Raw genomic sequence first — 22,847 nt, 5'->3', positions numbered from 1 at the left:
CATCTAATTCCAGGCTCACTGACAGTGAAACCGATTTGGGGGATGCCAAGCAGTTTCATTTATCATTTTAGTTTTCTTTTTTTTTTTATTGGTCCCCCTTCACATCTCTTAGACTATGAGCACATCATACTTGTGGACAGTGGCTTATTTCATGATCAGTGCATATTTCTGGGACTTTGAATGGGAGCAGCTGTAACGCAAGCAATTTCCCCTCGGGGATCAATAAAGTATTTCTGATTCTGATTCTGATTTATTTCTTTATAAGGACATCTTAGCTCATTTCTCCGTTTAATGACCGATGGTCTGGTGATATATTTGCACTGTCCTCATGAGACTTTCTCAACCTCAGCTTACCTAACACTTTTTAACTGATTGATTTCTTCACTTTGATCCTAACTGTTTCTCTTCATCATGTTTTAGCTTCAATACTTTCATTGTAATCATGACAAAATCATTTCATGTTCAACACAATACAATTGGCAGAGCTTTTATATATTTCCAAATCACCATTAGGACTATGTATAATGTCCTTGAGGTGCAGACACGGTGGCAGTGCTGTTTGCTCTGTTGCTGCTGGTGCGGGAGCAACGTCTTGTTTGTTATTAAGTTTCCTGGCGTGTCATATTTTGTCATTTAAATTATTGTTAGCATGAGGAAAAAAACAAGCATCTGCTGCGAACAAAATGAGTTCTGCAGGTTGTTTGACAACAAAATTATTCGGGAACGGCTTGAAAACGTATCACCCAATCATGCACTGCTGGATGGTCACACACATTGCACATTGCCTTTTAGGTGCATCGATATTCAGACAAATATCCTTGTGACCTTGCTATTAACGGGCAGATCCTAAACCCGTGTGAACACAGCCTGGGAGATGGTGAGCTATGGGAGACACACAGAATGCACAGCGGGCAGTAATGAGACTGGGTTTATGGGAAACATATGTTACTTGTATGTGGCAGGTGGATTGGCCCGGGCCCTGCAGCTCATGGTGATTTTTGCCTCGGGCGACTCCTCAGGGTAGATGGTCTCCACCGGCTGCTCCTCAAACACTGGCCCGTAACCTGTGGCTTCGTCTGCCGACAACAAAACAAACGAGACTGGGGTAAATAACAACAAGCTGGGTCGGACTTACAAACAGGACATTTCAATGTGTTAGAGCTCGGCGGATGTCTGGCAGTTCTGGGGCAGTTCCATCAAAAAGTGAGACAGCATGGTTCAGATGTAAGACCAATAAAAAACATAGCGACTAGACTCTGTGTGTGGACCTGCCTTTTAATATTTCAGCCTTGTTTGTGGTTTTGACGGATGCACACACCTCTAGAAATCCTGTTGTAGCTTTAACTAATCAAATATTGCGTTCACAAAAACTCTCTTTCAGGCGTGATGCAGAGTAATAAGCCCCTGCTTTATTCCAAATCACACCATCACACTAATTATGACAGAGATGTGCTCACTCAGGTGCCAAACCACAGTGACACATTCATCTCTTGCCAGTGGATATGATATTGTTACATGCTAATACAAATCCTGGTGCTGAAAATGCTAACGTGACTTAGCATAATCCGAACCCCCTTTCATACTGCATGTCTCATCGTCAGCGTTGTGAGGCACTGGCAAATCCAGGGAGAACCGAGTCCCCTTGATGAAAATGCCTTTCTCAGTTCAATCTGCCTTTTACACCGTCAACACACACGTACAATTAGCCCCGATTACTCATTAAAACAGACAGACATCACGAGCAATGGCATGAATAAGATATAAACACAATGCCAGGCTATGAATAAGCAATGAGGTGAAATGTTCTCAAACGCTGATTATTCTCTCAGATCAAGAGTGGGTGTAGGTGACTGCAGGAATACAAATGTGAACGTGTGTGTGCGCACATGTGTGTTATTCCCCTGCGTCTCTGAGTTCTAAGAGAGCGCAGCTGACACCTCAATAGGGAGAAGCTCGCTCTTTCAGACAGTAATATCCTGCTTCGGCTCGATCCTTCCAACCAGGCCTGCATCGGCGCTTAGGAGTAACTCTCTCCCAATGTCATGTTGACTGTCAGTGAGCAACCTTTAGAAACCTGAACAAAAGACACTCTGATTCATTTTGTTCTGCCATCTGAAACTGCATTTTCAGTTCTATTTACCACCTCAATTACAGGAAGATTGGTCCGTGCAAAATAGTAGTAAAGTAAAGCTGAATCAGATACATTCCAGCTGTCCAACGTGTGTGAATGCTTGACATCCTTTACAGTAATCTGGAACACCGTGTGGTTAAACATCAGTGAACCAGATGCATATTAATCTGCCTCTGCTATAAAGTAGCAAAAGGAATTAAAAATCTCAAAATCCTAACCAGCATGAAGACAGACTTGTAACCACACCAGCAAGTTAGCTGTACCACTCTCGCAACAGGACGGCCAACCAGGAGGCAGCAATTAAGACGTCAAGAGACAGGATCCACTCCCACTCACACACTCCAGCAGCCAACCGTGTGTGAGCTTGACATTGATGCAAATCCCAAGGACTTTGAATTACTGCTGGCTGAGAGAGAATTAAACATACTATAAATGGAGCAATCGTGGGGCCAATGGAGGGCAAATTAAGTGGGAAACTATGTTCTGGGAACAAGGGAGAAAGAACAAAGAGAAAAAGGAGCAAAGGGAAAAAGAAACTAAGGGATGAAACTCACAAGGATGACTAGAGTAAAGGGACGATAGTGACCCTATTTTACCGTTGCACTTAGATGCCTCTGCATGAGTGTCAGATGCTTTGCATGTAAATATGAAATATAAATGTGGGATGGGCTGGCGGAGGAGAGTTGCTGAGATTCTGGTGCAGTGCTGAAATAGCAGTTGGACCGTAACTCAGAGAGATGAGCACTGGTGCCGTTCCATTCCTTTCCCTATAATGTGGGATGTGACAGATGGTGAAGGGGCGTGTTAAAGCAGGCCACATAAGGCCCACTGCCTGGAGACACAAACAGGCCTCTAACATTCTCGTTCTATTTTCTCTGTCTGTCTCTAACGCTCTCTGTCCTCTCTCCATCTCTCTAACCTATATCCCACTGTCATGCTCTGCCCATCATTATTTACAATTCCTGGATTTCCTTCTACATTCTAAAGGTAACTCTTTCATTAGCCGTGATAGCTGTATGGCTCCAGGGACAGCAACGTCAGTCAGTAAGCCCACCGCTTTAGTCGAGACTGAAATATCTCAACAGCTATGACTTGCTGTGTGGACATTCATGATGACAGATTCTACTGACTGGGTGACATTTCCTTTTATTAGTGAAATGTCTCAACAAATACTGGATGGATTTCATTGAAACTTGGTAGAGATGTCCACGACGCCCCTGATGGCTTCTGGTGATCCCTTAATATTTCATTCAGCCCCATATGTTTTCACTTATCCAGTTAAATGTCTCATATACTGTAAATATCTACCAGGTGCGCAGACACAACATTTTGTGAAGATGTTCGTGGTTCTCAGCTGATGTATGCTGAAGACTGTCCTCTAGTTCCACCAGCAGTTTTACCTTTTTTTGGTTTTGAGTCAAATTCATCAATTAATGTTCACTTCAGTATAAAATGTAATCATTTTGGTGAAAATTCAATCTAGCTTTACGACCAAATACTTGCATAACGAAAACATTCACATTAGCTGTAGCTATACTTTGTGTTTAGTGCTAATTACCAAATATTAGCATGCTATCACGTAAAGCATCGATGAAATGACTTTCACAAATCAGATGTGAAATGCAGTCTTTTAACAGCAGATATTTTGACTTGTCACTGCAGGAAAAGCATCAGTAATAAATGACATCAATGATGGCTAGATTCTATTAAGATGAGCCCGCTGGTGAGCTGACGTGACTTACAGGGACACTCGTTGGAATGGAGCCACTGTGAATGTTATTATTGACACCTGTCATTTTCCTGCTTCGACAAGTCAAACTGTCTGCTGTGAGAAGGGTCTATCGAATTCGACAGTAGAGCTGCTAAAAATCAGCGTGTTAGTATCATTAGTTAGTCTGAGCATGTTCGCATGCTGACTTGAGCATTTAGCTCAAAGCACATCTGTGTAAGTACAGATTCACAGAGCTGCTAGCGTGGCTTCAGATTGCGACGCTTGGTTTTCTCCAATACCTGAATCATTAATCTTCTCTTCCTCCATCCCTCAAAGCCTCCCACTGTCAGTCGCCTGGTGTATTCTTCCTCCCTCATCCAAAACATGCCTGAAATGTTTTGTCCAAAACAAAAAGAATCTCTTTCCAACTCTCTAAAGCTTCATCTCTCTTTCAATCTCTGGTTTATTCTCTCTGTGCATCTGTGTGTCTTTCAGGCTCTCTTTCCCTGCATAAAACATAACAATGGCTTATAGTTACTCTCAGAGAAGTCCAAATCTGTACAAAAAGCGACTGCACACACACACATACACACTAGGGTCTCCAGGGCCAGCTGGAAGTGATCTTCCACTGGACAGACTTCATTATACAACACGGACTGTGGAGCAGATAAGTTTAGACTCTCATTTGAATTTGAAATACCATACAGCCTGTTATTTTAGGAGCCTGCTATCTTCCCTAACATCAGCTTCTAATGAGACATCAATTATTCACTGAGGCTTTAAGTATAATTGTAGGTGCATGACAACGACTTGTTGACTTGAAACAGTATAATACACATTAACGCAAAACAATTTCAATCTTTGTTAAATTATTTTCTTGTCTAATGTCGTCTGTCAAGATTTCCAGCTGTTTCACAGGCGGCAGTTCCCATTTCTAAAATAAGTCTTTTGTATGTGTCTTTGTTTCAATAGTCTCATAATTACCCCAAATCCCAGAGGGCCTTAATCCTCTGATGAATTTGACTTTACTCACAGCTGTGTGTTTTGGCTACATCTGCAGCACAGTTTGTTTGCATGACCGAGAGGGTGTCCAAGTGGGACAGATAACATATTGTTTCCTGGAAGCACCAAAAGCACAGTGTTGTAATAATTACAGACAAGCCCTCTAGCCACATAATGAGGCATGGTGGCAGACCAAATCATCCCTGGAGTTGGACTCTACTTTTAAATTTAATATGTTAAATAATTATTATGCTTCACTGCAAGCCCAACTACTGCAGATGTGCAGAGGTATGGACATTAGAGTGGCAGTCAGTGTATGCTCGATGTGGTGCCAGATGTGCCGACACAACTGCTGTCAAATTATTTTCTGAAATGGCAGCTGCAGCAGGACAAAGCTCTTCAAACAGGACATATATGAGAAGGTGAATTTGAATCCAGATGTTTTTCACCGGCTGTAACACATATTGATCTCAAACACAGTCAACGAATGAGGTTTAAAATGCACATCGATGGGATCACTGTATTTAAAGTTTTAAGCCGTCTCCTTCGAGGGAAACAGCCGCCTGGACTCATGTCGTTTACAATGAATTCCAACGGTGACAAGGCTCACTGCATTTAAAGTATTAAAATGTCCACGAAACCTTCTCAGACCACACTGCTGTCCATCAGATGTTCAACATTCAGTCGATTATATTTTCAACAGAGCTGCAGCTGACAGTTATTTTCATTATCGATCGATCTACTGAAGTACTTGGACTCCGGATTAAACATTTTGTCTATAAAATGTCAGAAAGTTGTGAAAAAATGCTTGTTCGAATTTCTCATAGGCCAGGGTGACATTTTCAAATGTCTTGTTTTGTTTGATCAACAGTCAAAACTCAAAGACATTCAGCTTCAATCTGCAACAAAGAAAAGCATAAAATCCTCATACTGCGATCAGAAAATATACGGCACTTTTGCCTTTAAAAAATAGTTAAAATGAATAATAGTTGTCAGTTAATTTTCGAAAACTTTTGACACACTGGGGGCAGGTACTCAAACCAACACACCCGCCTGCTCAAAAGCTCAACAAGGTCATGCCTGAAGACTTAGATGGACTTGCTGGTGTATTCAGCCATATACTGACTATAAGTATGAGTGTTAAAAAGTACTGGACGGATGAGAAGAGATGCCAAAAGTCTCTATTGACATTTTGATAAGTTTTAATTCCATCGTTAAAGCCTGTAGGGGATTATAGTTTGGTACTAAAGGGATAGATATTGAGGAGTAATAACAGTAGAATGATGGGCATTAGCATTGCTGTGGGCTGAATGGTAAGCAGCGTGTCCCAGCATGAAGGCCACCTACACAATATTTTGACTTTTGAGGAGTGTGGGTTTGACTTTGTCTCCATTTTTGTCCAAGTTTGGCAAATAATTCAAAATTAGAAAACCCTGAGCAGCATTTCTTGACATTTTTAGTGCTGAGCGACCTTAAACTCTGTAGTCTATAGTGTATCGGTCTGATGTGTGCAGCATCAAAAACATCCAGAGGAGTCCTTGTTGCATCCTGCTGTGTTATTCTACAGACAAGTGGAGATAATGTCAACATGTCCAGGAGGTGAAACTCTAGGAGGGCACACAGGCTGTAAAAAGGCGCATATTGTTGATGCTTCATGGGGAATAAAAGACCGTGAAAGGCTGAAAAAAGAAAAACGAACAAAAGGGAGACTACCAGAAAAAGCTTCTGCTCCTCACTGGATCCATCAACAAGTATCACAACTTGTTCCCAAGCAACGAATCAGCAAGCCTTCCTTCCTCCCGCTGACAGTCTACCTCCACATTATTTTTCTCCTAGAGAATAACATGCATTGTACAGATCTTGTGCAGATAAAGCAATAAGTGAATATCACAACTTAACTTGGAGGATTTGATATTCCTTTTTCCAACACACTTTACAGAAGGACATTATGACATTATGGGAAATACATTCCTTTCTTGCAGGGTGTTAGATGAAATGATTGATGTGGACTATTTCTGGACTATTTCTTGGCCGGCCAGGCACAGAGACTTCCTGGAGTCTCAAGTGGTTGCCTGGCAACCCTAATAGTGAATAGTGCACACCCACCAAGAAATAGTCTGGCACATAACCCACTGTGGTTTTTACACAGATTAAAGAAACGATGTGTAGCTTGTCAGTCAGTGTGCTTTAGTTGCTTGGTTTGCTGATTTCACATAAAGCATACAATACATTAAAAGCAGCAGGCATGAAAGTGGCATCTATTAGTTCATCCAAGTCTTGGCAAGAATGCAAATAAGTGTATTTTCCAAAATGTAGAACTATTCCTTTAGGTATATCCCCCATCATTTATGGGTTAGTCTCTAAGTCTGGTCATTAATACAATTCATATACAGAGATTTTTTTGGGTGAATGAATCACACAGCCATTCTCTCTCATCAATCATGCCAACATCACCCTACCAGAAGGCGAGGCAGCTCTAATACAGTTTCTAGCTCTAATGACCATCCTACATTCATCTGTGCAGTGCAGTGCAATGTCTTGGACTCTAACCATCTCTATTAGGATTAATGTACATCTCCATGTAGGGGAAATACAGAAATAGCAACAGTGGAAAGAAAAATGACCTCCAGATAGGTTTTCATTTGTCCTGTGCTATTGAGAATCATGAGAAAGGGAGCCGTCTGTTACTGCCTGTCCCCTAACAAACCCTGACAAGTAGACATACTAGTTGTACGACCTCAGGGGCTGTAGTGGGCAGAAGATGGACAGAGCTGCAACAGAAGCTCCTGTTCTTTTTAGGTGTTCATTGTATTTTAGTAAGTGAGCAGGACAGCAGAGTGCAAAACCTTGAATAGTGTCTGAAACTTGGATAAAGACTAACTCTCTTATTTTTTAGCGTTACCGCACTGTTCATTTGTTGAATCTGCTAAGAGGCTTTCATTTTATATAAACAGGCATGCCATGTGGTCCAGCTGGAATTATCCAGCACCAGGAGCTGATTTAAAAAAGAGAACAAAATAGGAAATTGTGCAACACGAAAGCAGACCCCTTTCATTATTTCTGTGGAAAACAACTCTTGTGAAAGAATTGCTTCCACAGAATAATACAACAAGCAATCACAAGTCACCGGTCTTTCTCTGCTCAAACGCATCTCGTGGTGTAGCCTTGACACAGCCCGCTTCTTTCTCTGAATCCAAGGCTACAGCCTCATCAACCTGACAGTGAACACTTGCAGCTTGTTTGCCTCTGGTTTGGAGGCTATAAATCAAACAGAAATAAGTCCTGTTTCTCATATTTCAGATGTTTACTGTTGTGGTCTTGGCCTGAGTGGGCAGCGACGAATCCCATTAATTCCTCCAATGTACTTTGACAGAACACATACTGTAGATAAATAAAAACACACGTGACCTCTGGTTGTTAAACATTTTCTGATTCACCACTGTTGTCACATATTATGAATATTTTGAGCAGAAATCAATTACAGCTCAATCATTTCCCACACGAGAAAACTTTGGACACACATGAAAGAAGATTTTCGGTGGAAACACTAAATTGCATTTCCATTCGATTCTCGCACATCAAGTGCAGCAGTCGATGGTGCTGGAAAGCTCGTTGTACATTCAACATTAGGCAGAGAGAGAAATAGCAATGTCTTATCAAAGTGTGCGTTCAATGCCCTGAGGTACAACACTGGCCAAAATCAAAGGCATCTATTTTGGATGATAATTTGGTATTATAATCATAAAATCATCATTATAATCAATCATCAGTCTTACCTCCATAAAAGTCAGGTACCTCCCCGTGCATGGATGCATCTGTAACAGTAAACAAAGTAAATCATGTCAACGTACTGAACCAAACATATGACGGACTGCTGATATTTACTGATAATAACTTCCTGTGTTCTTCAACTGCAGGTGTATTTCTTTCACTTCTCTCAGGACACAACAAGAAAAATGGATCAAAACAAGTCATGCATCATCAAAACGTTTCTTCAGAGAGGTGCAGGTCTTTGAAAGAATCCCTTTTTGCTGCGGAGAATGTGATAAATGGCTGGAAACTCCGCTTTGGACTGAAGGACTTCCTTTGGCTGGAAGCCATCTCTGTGGAATCCACTACATCCTGTCCTTCGCAAAATAAATAGAAAACTCTGAACTTTTGTTGGCCATGAGTGATTGTGGCTTTAATTACTCTGTGATGCTTTTTAAAATAGAGAAAACCGTACCAAATCATACCAACCTGATGATTAAACAGTAATCTTTTTTAAATTCTGTTATAAGAATTCTGTTATTCCTTTTGTTGTATGTAGTATAAGCCAGCTGAACCATAAAAACAGACACACTGTATACTTCAGTTGTCGGTTTGTGAGTGCCTGACTTTTGTTTTGATGTCATCACATTAATGTCACATTAACCATCAAACTTTATTTTTGTTGGGGCTAAACAAAAATGTCAAGCCGATGTTCTCTTCCCACAGTAACGACCTGAGTCTGCTGGTTGGCTGCTGTCTGTTTAGATAGAGCAGCCATACAGTTCAACCCCTGTGTGAGTCTATATACCAAGTTTGTGTGTGTATGCGAGTGGTGCAACCATGGATGTTGTGTTTCTTAGCATTCATCTGCCAATTCCTATTCTGTAGATGTATGTGAGTGCATTTTCAACAGGATATTCTCAGCTTTAGCTGCAGTGCTGCCAAAACCTTTGGTGAACTCAGCTGTAATAACAAATACCTTACCAGGTAGTAAAAAAAGAGAAAAAGAAAGATAAATCTGAAAAAGATCTAAGAGTCTGTTTGAGAAAGATGTGGTTTGAAGTTGGGAGAATTCCCAATCCAAGCTCCCCCTCTGTTTTTCGGTTTATGTGAAATCAAACCTGAAACGAGTGAGAACAGCCTCAGGATGGGAACACAGAGGAGGGCGTCTCTTTTTTACACAGGTCATTTTCAGACCTGCTGTTCTCTGACCACTTTGCTTTGTTTCCAACAAAGCTGATTGCACAGCAGCATGACAAAAAAAAGGGAATGAAAACCTGCAAACTCTAACCCTCCAATTGCCCAGCCTGGCTTATCGGATATACATAAACTTTGCGGCTCTCACTACAACGTGTGCTTTTACTTTGCAGGTGTCTTTTTGCATGTGTTTCATATCTTAAATGTATCTAGATCTGAGGTAATTAGATTGCATTTACACCTGACAATTTTTTTCTTCAGGGCTAGCAGTTAGCAGCTTGTTAACACCTCGTCTCTCTCATTCATCCTGACAAGCCAGTTCTGACATGTGCTTCTTTGCTCCAAGCTGCCTGCCACTTGTGTGCTTGAAATCAAAGTTTAAGTCTGTTTCTTTGGCAGTTTGTTAGTGCCAATTTAATCTCTGACTGGATTTTTGGATGGGGATACTTGAAAGATGAAGACACACGGGTAAAAAAAAGAGTCAGGCTAAATGAGTCCTTTTTAAAATTTGAGTGCTGCTCACCAGTGGTGTTTGGAAAGAAAATTCTCAGAGAGCAAACTGCTATTACTATTGAGCCAAACAGTAATGTTATTTAATGTTTTGATTTAAATGTAATGACTCTTGGGGTAACACAAGCATTCAATAGCTATATATAAAGTAGTATGATTGTCGCATTAAAAAGCCTGAACGTAAAGTAGGATTTTTAGAGATGCTTTCACACACAGCAGTAGTAGAGTATCTCAAAATATCTTTTCACACATTCTGCCGATTAATTTAGCCATTCCCGTTCAGCTGAGCGTGCTACTGACCTGCAGGGGAGAATGAGAGGACCAGGAGCTGGAGGAGCAGGGTGAGGTGCAGCATGATGTTGAAGTGAGGACCACCTGGTGGGGTTACGGCGAGAAGCTCAGCTGATGGAACATCAGCCTGGTTTTCCTTAAAGAGATAAAAGAAAACAAAAAGAGAAAAGAAAATTGAAGTGTTTGGTGCTGACAGTGAATTTACAGAAATATGATAAAACCTCCACTGCCCTTCAGAGTATTTACCACAATATCACAAAAGTTAGAACGCACAGTGAAATTGCATGGTTGTGCTAAAAGAGGCTTTCAACCTGCTTCACAATTAAGTTAATGCTAAATAAAAATGATTTGATTGTTAGACAGCATGTATTGCATCTTTTTTTGCAACATAAAACCAAAGTAAAAGGACAATAAGGCAAGGCAAGTTTATTTGTAAAGCACAATTCAGACACAAGGCAACTCAAAGTGCTTTACAGGGGCATAAAAATTACATTAATATATATTAAAAATTGCATTTAAAATACATAAATAAACAGCATGAATATGGCTGAAATACATTCCCATGTGCAAAACCATAGACCAGCAGTCACAAAGTGTGCATGTAGGCCGCAACTAACAATTATGGTGATTACTTTTTCAATTAATTGAATACCAAATGTTCAAATATAATACTAGAGAGTAGACCATCATATGATGGGATCACACCAGCCGTGATGCCCGTCGACATGTTCACGTTTCAACCAATGAGTACTCAGTGACGTTATGACATGAGTACTCAGTACATACAGTGTTGTAGCATCTTTACTGTATCTCTGCTTCCTGTCAGCCTCTGAGGCACAAGCTCCATGTAAGGTTGACGCCTGATGACTGACATTTGGACAGTTGCCAGGAGAAACCCTGAGCAGTCATCTAGCTGCTCAATCACTGCCCCCAAGACGTTAACACCACACCAGGAACCACCAGCGCCATGTCTGCTCTCAGCCTCATGCCCAGTAACACAATATGAAAAGCAACAGCTGTTTCAGTGCGGAGAGCTGACAGAACCAATCACGGTTGAGGATATCTGATTTGAGATTGTAACCCTTTAATGTGCTGTCCTCGTGTTCTTAATATAATTAATATTCTCAAATCAGATCAGACTACAAATCTTTCATACGTTTAGAATAATCTGTTGTATTAAACATGGCAGAGGTCCCCGTCACAGAGGCAAAGAGACAAAGAGACAAAGAGAAGAAAAAATCTAGAGGAAAAAAAACACATGCAGTAAAAGTGACCGCTCCCTGATTTGGCACTTTCAAATTAAAGCTTTCTTAAGGTGAACAAAGGACTTCTGAGTGATGCTGAATATACTTGTTTTCCAATGGACAGGTATCTAACTAACTATAAATGCAACATTTCCATCATCATTTTTCACCATTTGAGGTTTGACTGGCGCTTGTTTAATCATATCTTCTTATTGTGGCCTCTTCTTCTGCTGTTTATTCCTATGAACCAACTTCAGCCCATCCTCACCAGAAAAACAACTCGGTCACCTGTGCAATAGGAGTAGTATGAGACACTTATGTGCCTGAACCTAACCAAATTGCGAATGTTTCACAACGTTAACCACGTGACGACAAAGGTCTGGTCTGGTTTGCCTGTCCCTGGTCTTCTCTTTCGGTCATGTGTCATAGCTTCCACATCATTGTCATACATGTCTTTCTTTTGCAGTCGACCTGCTCAGTCTTTTGGGTATAAGGACATGTCAGCCAACTCCTAAAAATTGCATAAGCATAGGATATAGAAATGTGCATGAATTCCCATTTTCCTTTGAAGATTTTCTCAAAACTCTGTTAAGATTTGTGTCAGTCAATTCCGTTCTGAATGCCATGTCAGTGCCTAATGACCTGCACCCTTTTTCAACAAACAAAACTCAAAACAAAATGTTGCTGACCATCAGTTCAATATCAGCACACATTTCCATTCATTCCCAGGTTGTGCTGGACCGGTGTGTGTTGATTAGAGTATAATTGAACATGCAGCAGACACTATCGATTCTTTGTGCACAGCCCGAGGTGTCAGCTGGCGGAGACTCGGAGGTGTGACAGCAGGATTGAGATCTCAGCGCTCACCAGAGACATGGAGTCTTATTACAGAAAATGGATTATCATAGAAAAGAGTCCGTGTAATACGCCAGCTTTGCATGACATAAACAAAACTGCATTTATTGTATGACTAAACATCCAAACAGACACTGACACACATGGGAAATTAATTAAGACTAATGGCCAAACACGCTGTAAAACTGTACAACATGCACAATAAGTTGGACACAATGTCCGAGCTGTACAGCTGCAGGAAAGCAATACAGAGGGGATTTCATCTTCACGCTGGCCTGTATCCTAGCAACACCTTTCAAAAGCAGCAGTTTGTGTGCTGCGGGGGGCCTTTTGTGACCGGCAATGAAACTATGCAAACACTCATTTTAATCTGGAACAACGCTGCTGTTGTGGAACGAAGACCTGGGGAGCTCTGCTGATCTTTTAAAGACATTCATCTCTTGAAGTAAAAAAAAAAAGCGCTGAAAAAACAAGTTTATTAAAACTCACTCAGTCTTTCACTCCATATACTTTACAGCTATATTGTACGTAGGTATTGTTTCTCTAACTCATAAATCATAAATGATCTTAATGGATGCACTTAGGAGATTAGGGGAGTAGACAAGGAGCCTCATAATAGCGTCACAGTACACAGTGAAAGAGCCAATCCCATCTAACCCATTAAGAACTGTCACTGAACTGATATACTGTGAAAAAAAAAAACATCAGACCAAAACCACACAGAAAGGAAGCGTGCTCTTATAATCAGTATTAATGGGGCCTCCTACCTTTCCTGTCCTATCTTAGCAGCCTGAATGCATGTGATGCGAGTGCTCCAGTCATCACAGTAAATCACAAGGCCCAGACGTGACAGCGCTCAAACAAGGCCATTTCTTCTCCACCATAAATCACACCCTGCACATTGCCAAAGCTATTACTGCTTGTGGTTTGATTTTGGTGTTTTTTTTTTCTCGTCTAGGTTTATTTCCTCTTCCCTTTCCCAGCTCTGCTTTGCTCGCTGAATTTCAATCTCTCTCTCTCTCTCTCCTTTAACTCCCCTTGGGATTCTCAACCTTATTTCTCAGAAATCAGAAATCATATTACACCGAGTAGTAGTAGCAGTAGAGGTTGCTGGGGGCAGACCCTGGGATTTTACTGATGCACTCCAGTGACCAATGCTGTCATTTGTGCTTTTTATCATGACCCTTTAACCCCCTTAGGGCACTACAGGCTACAGTAAGCGAGCGTGAGTGAAACCCCGTCTTCTCTGTGCTCGGCCTGATGTGTGCTGCATAATCAAGTTGGTAACTTTATAAAAACGTCCTCCCCTATCAGCTTGGACAGATCAGTGATGTGGGGGAGGAGAAACAGAAGAAGAAATGGTGGAGGAGCGGTCAGAGTGGTTGACTTCAAAAACAAGATGTTGCTCCAACAACTCCACCCCCCTGCCAAGCACCACCATCGCTCCTTACACACACAAACATAATCAATCCCACCGCCACAATCAGTCATTAACAACAGATTTGCTGTAATCCTGCTAGAGGAAGCCAAGATGGGGTTAACGCTGGATTGGTCTTAATCAGTCGGAGAAGGGAAAATGAGCGATGCTTAGTGTCATCTACTGTAGCATCCAAGTCATGTCTGAATTCCACCAGGATGAACACTTAGCAGTAAAGGCACATAGTGCTGTTTTGCTGCTCCTCTCATTTATATCACTGGAAACTGAACATCTTTGGGTTTTAGACTGTTGGTTGGATAAAACAAGTCAACTGAATATGTCACAGTGTGCTCTGGGAAATTATGATAGGTTTATTTATTTTACTTTTTTTCATGCTTACTAGTTACTGTTTGTTGTCATTATTACAATACCACCTCCAAAGAGGTTATGTTTTCACCTGTATCCATCTGTTGGTTGGTTGGTTGGTTGGTTTGTCAGCAGCGTTACACATAAATCCGGATTTCCAAAAAGCTTGGATGGAGGTTGGATCTTGGCCCAGAATAGACCTAATGAACTTTTGGTGCTGATCCGGATAAAGGGACGAATCCAGGATTTTATTCTCACTTTCTTGAGGTGTGAGATAGGGCGTTTTTTGACATTTTTGTTAATTTCTCATGAAAATAATGCATGGATCTTGATGAAAACAAGCAGGCATATTAAAGTGGCTGACATCTATGGGTCACTACAATTCTATGTGGATGTAAATAAACATCTAGATTCAGCGGATTTAAATATAATTTATTAGTTTTTGGATTAGGTGACTGTGGGGGTGCTCTACTGAATGCCGTTCTATTTATTAGTGAGTCTGAAAATAGTTTAATTTATTTCTGTATTTATTTATTTCTGTTGATTATTTTTATGCATTATTTCTTATTAATAATGAGATAAGTTTTGTTTAACAAATGTATATATATCAGGGACCATGGACAAAATATTAACATCCCAAAAATGAGAAAAGCTGCTGTGTACCAGAATAGCTAATTTCCATCTAGTGTCCCAAGTGAAAGAAAACAATAAAACACAGAGTATCTCCACTACAAATGGCAGAAACATCACAGTGATATCCTGAATATTAAATGAAATTTTGTCATTTTGGTAAATGAAAATGTGCTGTCTTGCTGAGAGTTAGATGACAAAATCTACTTTTATGTTTATGCAGTAGATGTGGAGCTGGAGCCAGTTAGCCTACCTTAGTATAAACACTGGAAACAAATGGAAACCAGCCTGTCTCTGTCTCTGAAGCTCACTTCTTTTTCACTTTTTCCACATGTTGTATCTCATTTGTTTAATACACAGGTCCTGAAAGAGACACACTGTCTTTACTTTGGACACAGCCAGGCTAGCTGTTTCCCCCTGTCTTTGTACTAAGCTAAACCAAGGCTGCTGGTTATAGCTTTATATTCAGCAGACAGACCAAATAAAAGTGAAATTAATATTAATCCTATCTCAGCAAGTGAGCGAATAAGCATATTTCTTAAAATGTTGATCTATTTCTTCAATACTGGAAGAGGGTCAGATGGTTAATGTATTCTAGTCCACTTTTTTTTCATCTTCCCACCCCTACTGGGCAGTGTATTATCACTTCTACTGAGGCATGAGATGTGAAATCCAATATAAATACGGTGTCTGATGACTACTCATACTAAAATCACACATTTTGTGATAAGATTTAGTGTCATCAACAGATGCAACTGGGAAAAAAACAAGCGAGACAAGGAGAGGAATATTGATCCAGATCAAATTAAGATGAAACTGTGAGACATTGGCTCTGACATCATCTGTGAGAGGCAGCAGTGACTTAGTCTGCTTTAGGGGACATTAATGTGCAATCTCATTTTAGCTTTATTTATCCTGAGCCTGCTGAGTTGCTGTTTTTTCTGATTCACGTTCATGATATTACAGACCAACATGCCTCTCAGCTGCCCAGTAAAACCACTTCTACTGGCGGTCCACTGGAGCAGCTGGGGAGTTTGAACAGTCAATTTTTCCATCTAGAATTCAGATGGTAAGCACATTTGAAGCCAGTTTACCAGATACAAACACAGCTCTTTCCTCAAGGCTGCAGAAGTCTCCTAATTTCTAGGATCAGATACCTGCATTTGTGTCACTATACTCTACTTTCTCTAGTTTTATAACATTTTTCTTTATAACACATTCTGCTTAGTGGAAAAAGTCAAAGTGTACGAGGTTTGCTATCAAAATGCTAACTTTAGAAATGTAGTCTGACATGATTTTCTGTTTCTTGAAAGGAAGAAATAGAAAACAGCACAAATCGTCTCACATCTGATGAGATCAGACACCTCATACGACTACATACTGTGTTTAAACTTCAATCCCAGGATGAAACACACGCTGTGATCTCTTTTGATTTCTATGCTGATTCAGTGTTATTTTACCTCAAACAATGGTGCTAACTTATAAGTGCTCTTTGTATGCTGATCTGAAATTATTACATTAAAATGTTTTTTATTTTTTATCATCATCACTCCATCCTCACTGCTTTTTATATATACTTTTACTTGATGAGTATGAGCTTCAAGGATCCCGAGGCTTTTCAGGAGGAAGCTGCTCAACATCTAGTAGTACTCGGCATAAATAATGCTGCTATGCGTTAGTGCAGCACTGTGCAGACTGGTCTGAAGTGTCTCTTGGATCTATACTGTACAGACAAACATTTTTAGACAAACACATTAAGACTCATTCCAGCTCACATAGATTTGTACATCTCCATTTCACGAATACATAAACAGATCAACATATATGCACCTACACTCTCCACTATAAAGTTGGGATTTCTGTCTTTGCGCACTCTGAGCCTGTTCATGCCTGGTATTAACATCCATCCTGGGTGATCCGATCACAAGTTGACAGCTCTAAGCCTGTCAGTTCACACCTGGCATTATAATGTGTCTGGAGTGACCACTTGTGATTGGATCTAAATTCCCAGTTCTATATGCAAACAAACACATACATCAATATTTTTTACGCAAAAAAATAAATAACTATGAATTACATATGCCGAATTTACAAGAAGGCCCAGTCTATTAAGAAAATGTAATAGACAGACTTTCACAAAGTTTATAAAGTTCCTCCTAACTCAACAACTCATAAAAAGGGCAGTTTTTTAAGGGAGTCTGGGGTCTTTCAAAGAAGAAACCTATATTGGTTGCCTATATTTGGAGGTTCACCATCATTAAAATGCTTTCCTCTCTCACAAATTTAGTGTAAATGATGAAATCAGTTGCAACACAGTGTTGAAACAGCTGCTAAAGGTAAGATGGCAGGTAAGATACTGCAGCTGACAGGCTGGTGAAGCGATGGCAGGACAAAATGACACTTTTTACAAAGAAATAAACAGCTTAAAGTATTGCATTTAATGCCGAATTTACAAGAAGGCTTAAGTGGTTTAGAATTTGCCATAGCCATTTTGCTTTTTTGATCCGTTGAAACAGACACAAACATCTGCTGGTGGGTTAAGAGAGCCCAAACACGTAATTTGCATCCACTTGCGATCGAATCACTCAGGATGTGTGGTAATACCAGGTTTTATAGGACCTCTGACTCTGACCAAGTGAGTAACTCCTGACTTATGAATTATTTATTTCAAAACCATTGATTTTGATTCCAAAATGACAGCTTGTGTGTCCCTTCAGCCTTAGCTCAGAAAGATGCGCTTCTTCGCTCGTGTATCTGTGTGGAAAATGAGACTGGACTTTGGCTACAGACAAACAGGTTTATGTTTCCCAGAAGACCAAGAGAACGATTCAATTAAATAAAGGATACAGATACAAGCTATCCAAGTCTATTACACAGGAGATAAAGCAGTAACCCCCAAGACAAACGCAACAACACCTGCAGAAAAAAAGATGCTCTCCACACGCTTTGTGCTGCACAGGACCCCTGTTGCTAAGCAGGACCAGCCTTGGTGCTTGATAGAAAAAATACATTTATTTTTCAGAGTATAACAGCTTGATTTCATCTGCAATCAAAATTCACTTTTCACTTTTTCCTTTTAGCAGTCGAGGAGAGTAAACAGCAGAGCCAACTAAACTGGTTTCTTCAGCAGGACAAGCTGTTCATCTTGCTCTTCTAAATGAGACTAACTAATTATGATTCACCGATAAAGAAAATGTGTCAGCCATATGTTTTGGCAATTTTTGGTACAACTTTGAACTCAAGTCTGCATTAATTTTTCAGGCTGTTTTTTGTCATACTGTAAACTGTAGATATCTCTGTCCCCCTCTTGAACCCAGAAACCAGACAGACAGACACAGGATCAAATACAGGACTGCTCATGACGTAATCCAGCTGCAGATGATCCAGTCACGGCTCGCTCACTGTGTCACTCTGTTTCTCTCCACCTCCCTCTGTCTCTCACCCAATAGTGGTGGCCACGCTAATGTAAGCTATTTATCACAACCCCTGCAGTCAACACTATGCCCCCCGGGGCCGCACAGGCTCAACCTCAGCTGACCTGAATATCAACGACAACCAGTCATTCAATCCGTTTAATCTGATGCTGGACTGCCGTATAAATTACATTAACCACAAATCAGGAAGAGTGTATAAATGAATGCAGAATCGCAATAGCACACACGGGACTTGTATCATAAAGAATGACTACAACTCTTACCCATGATGTCTTCGTCTGAGTTTAGTCACTGTCGAGCAACAAGGAAGCAATCATTTGACGCTTGGCCTGGACTGTGAGTGACAACCAAGAACCTGGAGTGACAGCTGATAATTTTGTTATCATGAGTGATTTTACGCTTTCAAAGTGATGATTAACACCTTTGTCCACCAGCTTTGTCCATTTCTGTACCAGCTTATTAGCTGCAACCCCTCTGTAGGGAAAGGCTTCTTGATTCATCTGATGTGTCATCCATCCATTTGTGCTACTGGATGTTGCTGTTGTTAAGCTAAACCAAGTCAAGTATATAAACAAAATGTAGAAAAGGTGTGATATACTATATTCATGTACAGATGTACATATGGAGATTTTTAAAAAAGGGAAAAAAAGATTAAATAAGTAAACTGGATTAAATAAATAGAACATCTAACATGTATCTTTTTCTCTGAACCTAAAGCGAAGCAGAGAACATCCGACTGTACGATCCAACAAAAAAATCATCTCTGAAGGGTGCAGAGATCTAGTTGTGTCCAAAAATTCAACCAAGAGTTGCCACATAAGTACATTAAAACATTTCAATTTGATTATTCTTAGTTTCCCTGCTTTAACTGAGAGGATCTGTCAGCCAAATTTAAATGTTAGGAACTCTTCCAGGATCGTTTCAACGGACATGAAACATTTCTTGGCAGGAGTAAAATGATGACATAAAATCAGTCTTTTTCCTGGACGAAGACAATCTTATATCTGGCGCATTTAAGATTATTAAAAGAGAGGCTATTCAACAAAATATGAAAGGGGAGCGCATCTTACATTTCCAAGCCAAGGAGGACAAAATACTCTCATTTCACTTGTTTATTTGGCTCAGACCACAATAACAGTAATAAAGATAAAAACAAATTGGCCTTAATGATGTTTGAAATGTTATCAAAGACACTACTCTAAAAGAAGTGAATCTTAGAGCAGACTAAGTAACTACAGTATAATTAAGGTTGTCCTCTTCTGTCTGGAACTTGGATGTAACTATTGTTGTTTACATACAACACTGAAATCTCTGTCACAACATAAAATACATGCGCAGTTTGTTTTCATGTTGAGCTAATTATTCTCAGCATAGAAACGTGTTGACCTTTGATTAGCACTCTATGGGAGGATGATACTCAAGAAAAGGCGCACAGATATGAAACACTTTACGGTATATGCTTCCACGTATGCAAATATGTCACATCATGATAAATTGTGCCATATAGGAAAAGGTCAGAGGAGACATGGACTCTATGAAGAAAGAGTGCTCAGCTTAATTACTCCACGCCACATCTGTCCAATAAAGATATTGGCTGAGAGGTTTCTATAGGAGGGCGGTTACATGTTTTCACTGATGCCCATACACTCTGCTGTAAATAACTGTAATTACCAAGTGACTGAGTGCTGCTTGCACTTGATTGCAAAGCTGCGCAGATAAGAAAGAAGAGTTCATATATTGCAATTGGTGCACTGAGAAAACAATCAATACCTTCAGACTGCACAAAGAAACGTCTCAGAGGAGTGTGTGAATACAGTGCATTTATTCTGCATAGCTACAATAAAATGTAAACAATAGAAAGATTAATCTAAGTCGAGTTCTCCCCACAACATTTTCCATTCATCCCATTATTGGATTAGAGGGTGTGGATCCAACATTATGCCACAGATTAACTTGACAAACTGAATGCATAAATATAATATAAGCCACAGACACACTGCTTAATTGCGTGGTCAAGAAAGATGAGGAGGTTGCCTATTATATCATCACACAAAGCTTAAAGAGACACGCAGGAAAACAATCAGGGCATGGAGTGTGTGTGGTGTGACTCTGCTCAGTGCTTACCTTGCTGTGGAGAGCTATCATGCCAGTGGCTATGTGACAAGATGAGCTACTTAGCAGCCCGTGTCCCCATCCCCTCCAACATACCTACCCTGCCAAGTGTCCTAAATACTCCGCTCCATTGTCTGTCTCAGAAACAAGCAATTCTGTTGGATGGAAGCGCTCTCTCTAAGGTGCAAAGAGGAGGAGGGGGGGGAATGGTAAAAGAAAAGGCTAATTCCCCGAGCAGGACAGGGAGCTGTTCAAATGGGACGCCAGTGAAGAAGCCTCCCTGCAGTGAGAGCGCTCCGCAGAGGGGTCTTCTCTCGTCACTGTGGCCAGGCTGGGGTTTAATCTTTTAAGCCTTCCCACACACACATGCAGTAACACACCAGCACACAAAATACATGAACACACACACACACAACCTCTCCCCCAGCACCCCAACTTTAACCCCACCCTCCATCCCGACTTCATATCATCATTAGCCTGGCAGCGGGCCAGACGTAGCATCAGCACTGCCATAATCATCATCCCCACTACTGTCGCAGAGAAAAGCAATTTTCCTCCTGGAAAATATGCTTATTGCAGAGGAGCTGACAAAAGCCAAAAAACAACATGCAAAACACTTCTGTATGAGACATGAGAGACTTGTGCTGTGACATGGATTGCTGTCCTGAAAGTTGGTATATTTCTCCCAGTCAGAAGCACATCCCCAAGTTCATTTCCCCTTTTTTATTTCCCTTCTCCTGTTTTATTTGTCTCGCTAAAGAAATAATAATTGAGCTCTTCTTTGAAGAGCCTCTTCTTTCATGTATCTCCTCTCATTGAATAGAAGTAGTCTATTTTATCTTCTTTTTACTTTCATTAAGGAAGGAGCAGATTGAATAATTCAAAGTTTCTGGTTGTTAAAGGTACAATCTGTCACCCAAAGGTAAACCAAAGTCACCCAACTATTAAAATGTCAAACAAAGGATAACCACAAACCACAAACACTCGATGATTGTGTCCGTTTGTTGGTTGGTTGGTTGGTCTTTAATAATAAATAATACTGACTGATAATTCATCATCTGATTTAAAAATTCTAAAATAACGCTACCAGAATCAGCCTTAAAAACACATTATGGTTGGGCTGCAGTTACAACTAAAACATATTCTTCCGACTGTAAGTGTTCCAAAGGTTAGAGAGCTAACTTTCTGACAGATTTTCTGACTAACTACCACTTTCCGGAGGGGAGAGAAAATTGAGAGATAGAGAAAAGCTAAAATATCTTTTTTTAAAAAGATACTGAACCCAAGATATCCAGTTGGGCTGCTGATGGGCTTACAGAAAAATTATGATTATTATTCAGCTGCTCCAAGTTTTGGGTGATTTTTTATTCAGTCTGTGTGGTAACATGAGTTTTAAGTGGTGTACGCTCAGGAGGCTGCCACCATTTTACAAATGCTCACATAATGCATTTGGGTTGCACTAACTGAGAAAACGCTGATTGTTGCAGGGATTTGCTAAAGGTAGCACTAGAGCAGATTTAGGAGCCATGTATGGCCTATACAAGACACGTGCCTGCATTACCACATACATTAGCATTTTAGTTGCGAATGATTTGGTATTGCTTGCAGCCAGATCTGACAAAATGATGAATTATGTGATCGGGCTGAAAGGAAACAAAAACAGCCTTTGTGCTGCAGCAACAAAACACATAGCAATGAATTGATTAAAACTATTGGATTTCAAGGTGTTTAATCATGCAGAGGTCCCCAATCTTTCCAGATATCCTATTACCATCTATCTTACTGGTCAATTTATGTCCAGCTGACACTGTAAGGGAAGAAAAAGTGTCTTAATTGAACTTGATTCATTCCTACAGCCTTAAATTATGCCAGGGATTGCGAACGACACGGACAAGACTGAAGAATTAGAAAATACAGTAAAAAGAAGCCGCTCTGGTGTTATCTAAGGCTGCGAGTAACATTTACTTTGTGGGTCATTCAACTTACATAAGTGATTGCAGAAAATAAAAGGGATTATGGAGAGCAAGGGGCGGGAACAGTGTGTTTCAGTGCTAAAAGCAGATAAAGTCATCGCATTTGTATTAAAGTGTTGCCAGTGAAATCTGGAACCTACAAATATCTGCACTTAACCTTGAAGTCATTAAAATTAATGGATCAGGCCAAGTGAGCTGCAGGTGAACCCAATCCCATCTAATGG

The 22,847-nt window shown here is 40.4% G+C and overlaps 1 protein-coding gene across 3 annotated transcripts in view; it reads right to left on the bottom strand.

Annotated features, from left to right (window-relative positions):
* LOC141000778 (contactin-1a-like) overlaps window positions 1-22,847 on the bottom strand; it is a 68,436-nt gene that overhangs the window by 22,174 nt on the left and 23,415 nt on the right. For 2 of the 3 annotated variants that reach the window (XM_073471610.1, XM_073471608.1), the window contains exons 2-4: window positions 10,602-10,728; window positions 8,621-8,659; window positions 950-1,076 (exon numbers count right to left, since the gene is read on the bottom strand). In XM_073471610.1, the coding sequence (XP_073327711.1) occupies window positions 950-1,076; window positions 8,621-8,659; window positions 10,602-10,656 (221 nt within the window). In that variant the 5' untranslated portion in view covers window positions 10,657-10,728. Of the gene's footprint in view, window positions 1-949; window positions 1,077-8,620; window positions 8,660-10,601; window positions 10,729-20,662; window positions 20,726-22,847 lie in introns of those variants that run through there. The other variant, XM_073471609.1, reaches the window with a different exon arrangement.

Source organism: Pagrus major, chromosome 8 (genome assembly GCF_040436345.1).
Source record: "Pagrus major chromosome 8, Pma_NU_1.0".
NCBI lineage: Eukaryota > Metazoa > Chordata > Actinopteri > Spariformes > Sparidae > Pagrus > Pagrus major.
This window is presented reverse-complemented; position numbering and strand designations above follow the sequence as displayed.